General features: G+C 40.5%; 1 protein-coding gene across 3 annotated transcripts in view; it reads left to right on the forward strand.

Moving 5' to 3' along the window:
• The window catches only part of Focad (focadhesin), a 290,677-nt gene that overhangs the window by 37,270 nt on the left and 247,701 nt on the right, over positions 1-5,706 (forward strand). For all 3 annotated transcript variants that reach the window (XM_005352710.3, XM_026781891.1, XM_026781889.1), the window contains exon 4: positions 1,442-1,596. In XM_005352710.3, coding sequence (XP_005352767.1) covers positions 1,442-1,596 — 155 coding nt within the window. The remainder of the gene's footprint in view (positions 1-1,441; positions 1,597-5,706) is intronic.

Here is a 5,706-nt window from a genome sequence, read left to right on the forward strand (position 1 = left end):
TGTGTGTGTGTGTTGTGGTGTCTGAGTATGTATTGTGTGTGTGTGGTGTGGTGTGTGTGTGGGGGTGGTGTATGTGTGTGGGACTGGCGTGCTGGTATGCCCACTTTGCGTGTGCATGTGCACACTATAGGAGGAAATTAGGTGTTCCATCCTGTCGTTCTCAGCCTTGCTCCCTTGAGGTAGGATCTCTTAGTAAGCCTGGAGCTTTGGTTTCAATTTGGCTAGAGGCAGGGCAGTTCCACTGTGCTCCTGTCTCCTACTATGCTGAGTTTATAGTTGTCATGCTTGTGTTTTAAGTCTTCTTGCCCATTAAGCCATATCCACATCCCCCAATCACATCTCTCTAATAAACTGCATCAAAAGAAAAGAAAATAGCTTCATTTTGAGTTTATCATCACTAATTTTTATTATTTTTAATTATGTGTAATTATGTGCAGAGGTTCTGGCCTGGAGCTAGTTACAGACACCTGCTGGTGGTTTTAGGGAGTTGAACTCTGATCCTCTGGAAGAGTAAGCAGTACGTGCTCTTAATCACTGAGCCATATCTCCAGCCCATTATTGTTATTATTATTATTATTATTTTGGGCTGACCTTGAATTTGCTACATAACTAAGGATGTCCTTGAACTCTGACCTCTACCTTCTAAGCAATGAAATCACATGCTTGTGTTACTCTCACTTATTTCTTTTAATTAAAAAAAGAGAAGAAGATGTAAACCTCTTAACAAACTTAACCCAAAATACATTTAATATGGATTTATTATTTATTAATGATTCTTTTGTGGGGATGAGTCCTGAGAAAGTGAAAAAAAAGCTCACAGTTCTTTTTTCAAAATCAAAATTTCTGTTGACTTCTGTTCCCATCTGGGGTGTTTCTATTAGCGAATGTCGATTTTTCAGTATGAGGGGAAAAGTCATGGTATTTTTCTTGGGCAAAATAATTCTCTTAGGATTTGTTGCTAGCCATTGCTATGGGCAGATCTAGTCCTGTGGCTCAGAGGTGAGAGGTTTCAGCACAAGTGTGGGTGGAGCCGAGCTGCGTGTAGGTAATAGAGGTTGGTAGAAGAAGAGCGGGGACCCTTTGAAACTGTCATCGCCATGAAGCTTAGGTGAGCTGATAGACCACCTGATGCTGTTGGGGTCTAGTCACATTCTGTAGCTCAGCAGGTGAGAGTCAAGTCTTCACTAAGTCCTGATGCTTCTGCCTGCAGTCAGCCTTATTGTGCATCCAGACACCAGGGGGAGAGAGAAACTGCATCAAAACAAATGTATTCCCTTTTGGGAAAACAGATTTTAGTTTCTTGTAGGAGCAAAGTGACCACAGCAGCATCCTTGGTCCAGAAGCTAACCCACCGTGAATGATTACATGTTGATGAACAGTTGTGCTTCCGTGCGAGTTTCTCCTTGTCCTAAGCATCCTTTGATCACTGATTTGCTTTCAGACGGCCGCCTTGAACTTGCTGTGGGAGAAGTGCTGCAGTGACAATGTGGTGGTCCGGACAGCCTGCTGCGAGGGCCTGGTGGCACTTGTTGCTCAGGGTCATGCAGAGTTCAGCTACGTTCTCAATGGGATACTCAACCTGATTCCTTCCACCAGGTACCCTTGCTACTATGTCTGATATAAGGTTAAAGCTTTTAGAAACGCAATCCACTGGTTCCCTGCTGGGGATCAAGAATTTGTGCTGCAATAATGAATTGACTTATTCTAAGAAGGGAACTTGTACAGTGACACGGTGTTTACATTGCATTGGCTGTCTGTAGTCAGCCCTTGGCGCCAGTGATGTGTGTTAGAAAATTATACCGCGAGTTTCTCTTAAATATTTGATGACATAGGAATGTGTCTTCTGCGTGTTCCTGGGGAACACATCCCTTAAACTTGTTCTGTATAGCCATATTCCCAGACAGAAGGCAATAGAATGGCAGAAGGCAGCAGGGGCTTGCTCCTTTCCGAGGTGGTCAGACAGGACGGTGTTTGAAGCAGGAGCACCGGGGCGAGAGCTGGGGTGTGCCTCGGTGATACCGTGCTTATCTAGTATGGCTGAGGCTCTGGGTCCTATCACTAGCTCTGTCAAGAAAAGAAAACAAAAAAATTTCAAAACAATAGAACCCCAAACCAATTCCCTGTAAACGAATTGCCGTTTTTTTGCTTGGAGAAATGGCTTTCTGGAAAAGAATGTTAATATGTCACCAACCTCCTTGGGTGGCTTCAAGTCACCAGGATACAGGACCCCACCACACTTAGTCTTCTCCTTTGCTCTTCTGCTGAAGAATTTGGCATTCATGGTGACAAGGGAGCCTCCCCTTCTCTAGACCTTTGTAGTAACTCAGTCTCACCACGTCAATGATGGGGCCGCTCCAGTTTCTCGTGGGGAGCATTCTGCTTACTGATCGGTGTCCGTAGTTTGTCCTGGCTGACAGTGGGCAGAGGCACTGGTTATTTTTAAGTGGTAGTTTCTCAAACCGACTTTCCCAAAGTAACCTGGATATGATGCAGCCATGGCTCTGACTCATGTGGCTCTGGAGTTTCCCAGAATTCCCTGCTCATTCGCATGCTCTTCCCCTCCTCTCATTTTTACTCTCATGGCATAATGTGGGTGCTTACTTTCTTTTATGGCTTCAGAGTAGTTGTGACTCTTAGTGTGGAAGCCTCTCTGGGCTGTAGTCTGTTAGTCTTCATTGCCTCTATTCTTTTAACACTTCTTTATAAATCCTATTTCGTTCTCTCTGGTCACCTCTTTGTGTATTATTTGATTATTGGCTTTCTGTTATATCTTTCTATCTATAATCCTAAACCCTGTAATGTAGTGTATTAGTCTTCTCAAGCCAGCTCTGGCTACCTATTTATGCTGTGATTCTTCCCATGACCCCTTTACTTGGATATAATGCAACTGCTCACCTGTGTATGAGGTGAGTGTTCCTTCTCCTCTTCCTCCTCTAGTGCCACCTTCATTGTCCATCAAGAATCAGCCTAGATTCTTGTGCCTTTTCAGCTGAGTGGCTTGTTCTCTCATACTATTCTTACTTGTGTTTGAAGTGTGTCACACACTCTGGACTTAATAGATGGCTGAGTGGTTCTGAAAAAGTAAGGGTTGTATCATCTCTATTTCTTCACTTTGAGAGAGAGAGAGAGAGAGAGAGAGAGAGAGAGAGAGAGAGAGAGAGGAATAATTTTAGAAGTCATTTTAGGATCCATTAAGTAATCTCTCCGAGGATTTTGAAACTAAAGATTTTATGTCTTTCTTACTCAGTAGTTGGCTTTAAGTAAGTCACATAGATTTTGTCTTACTCCTTTTCAATTATCCGGTACCAATAATGGAGTTCATTCTCTGTTCTATCCTGCATAGTTTTAAAATGTTTTAAAATCTATAAGTAGTCTGGCATTGGTGGAGCATATCTTTAATCCTAGCACTCTGGAGGCAGAGACAGGTGGATCTCTTTGAATTTTTGGCCAAACTGATCTACAATAAGTTCCAGGATAGGCTCCAAAAGCTACAGAAAAACCCTGTCTCAAAAAAAAAAAAAAGCCAAAACTGACTGTAAGTATATAATCTACTTGCATTGTGAGTTATATTGCCTGGGCTAATGAGATGGCTCAAGGGGCAAAAGTACTTGTCACTAACCATGAAGACTTATGGAGAAAGGTGAGAATCCACTCCTGCAGGTTGTCCTCTTGCATGCTCTGGTATACGTGCCTATGTACATATGGACAAAAATTGGAGTTATATTTCTTATAATAGGGTAGTAACTGAGAGGACCAGAACAGTGTCTTTGTGTATTTAGATAGCCATTAGGCCAGGAGAGGTGGTGCACGAGTTATGAACCCTTGTGGTTCTTACAGAGGACCTGGATTTGGTTCCCAAGCACCCATATGGTAGCCCATAATCAAATGTAGGCACGTGTGTAGTGCATATACATACATACAGGCAAAACACTCATGTAAATAAAATAAGATCTAAACAGAACACAGAAGCAGCAAGACCTTTAATTCTAGAGGATTAGCTGAGAAAATTATACTGGCGTGAGATATTAATCACACATTAGTATACATTCTCAATCACAATATAAACCATAAAGTATAAGCATAACTAATGATGGGTATGCCTGCCATCTATTTATAATTTTCAATAATATTATTATTTCTTAAAAGTTCAAATGTGTTTTAGACTAGGTATAGCATTTATAGGGACTTAGGAGGGAAATTCTCTGGTCTCCTTGCTCTTTGTTTTCACACCAGTACTGGGTCTCAGTTTCTTTTAAAGGTTATTTGTGTGTGTATATATTATATATATATATATATATATTATATGCCACATTATAACATGTATATACTTTATATTTAATAACTATTAACTTAAAATAACTGTTCAAAGATACATGAATATATATAACTGAAAATTTATATGTGCATATATCCCCTTTTCTAAAACCAGAAGTTGTATGTATATAGTATAAAATATTCTTTCTTCATGTTCTGTTTTTCAAGTTTTGGAGAGTAGCTGTAAGCAGAGGATGCTCGTTCGTTTCCTGGATGTCCAGACCTAAATAATCACACAGAAACTATATTAATTCCAACACTGTTTGGCCAGTGGTTCATGCATATTTATAGCTAGCTCTTACATCTTAAATTAACCCATTTCTATTAATTTGTGTATCACCACGAGACTGTGGCCTACTGGTAGGATTCCAGCATCTTCTTCCTTCATCAGCTATATGGTGTCTCTTTTGCTTCACCTACTTTCTCTGTATATCTCTGTTCATATTTCCCACCTGACTTTATTCTGACAAGCTATTGGCCAAAACATTTATTTATCAACTAATAAAAACAACACATATACAGAAGGACACCCCACATCAGGTAGCCAACAGCAATAGCAGTAGCCTGTAATTTTTGGAGGAAGTATGGGACCCCACTAGCCAACTCCAAAAGAGGTGCCCATTTCTGCCACTGAGCTTTTTATTTCTTAACCTGTGATGTCTAGTAGGGCACTGCCTTGTGTCTGTGTCCCTTCATCCAGTCTATTAGATGGTAACTTCATTTAAACTTTTCTAAAGATCATTAGTGTTAGTTGCCCCTCAATTAGTGAATAATTTTATATATGGGTCATTAGTGATTTTTAGAATTCTTTGGAAATGTGACCAAAGATATAGAAGAAAGTCTTTAATTACAGTGAGCAAATATGGACATTCTGACAATGACAGTATCTTGGCAGTTTTTTCCTTATCTGAGAATGTTTCTGCAGTTTAAACTGTTAACCATGGGGAATTATAGCTGATGCAGATCCTGAAGCTAATGAGTTTGCTTTGTGAATGTCAGTGTTGAGTGTGTTTGTGTTTAGGTACATGTTCACGTGTGAGCATGGAAGCAGAGGACAACACCAGGCATTGTTTCTCAGGTGATGTCAGTCATTCTTGTTTTGAGTTTACAGGAGCACATCTTTATTACCTAAAATTCATAGTTTACTTTAGGACTGACTCTTGGCTTTGCAAGTTTTAAGGCGTTGGGTAAATTGTCTAATAGTATTGTATTAGTTTTCTCTTTACTCTGCCCAGATACCTGGCTTGCAATAACTTACGGGAGAAGAGGTTTTGTTGGCCACAGCTTTAGGTTGTAGAGTCCATCATGGTAGAAATGGATGAGGGACCAGCTTGAGAATGTAGAGTTCATCATGGTGGAAATGGATGAGGGACCAGCTTGAGGATGTAGAGT

The sequence above is a fragment of the Microtus ochrogaster genome, chromosome 10 (assembly GCF_000317375.1).
Source record: "Microtus ochrogaster isolate Prairie Vole_2 chromosome 10, MicOch1.0, whole genome shotgun sequence".
In the NCBI taxonomy this organism is placed as follows: domain Eukaryota; kingdom Metazoa; phylum Chordata; class Mammalia; order Rodentia; family Cricetidae; genus Microtus; species Microtus ochrogaster.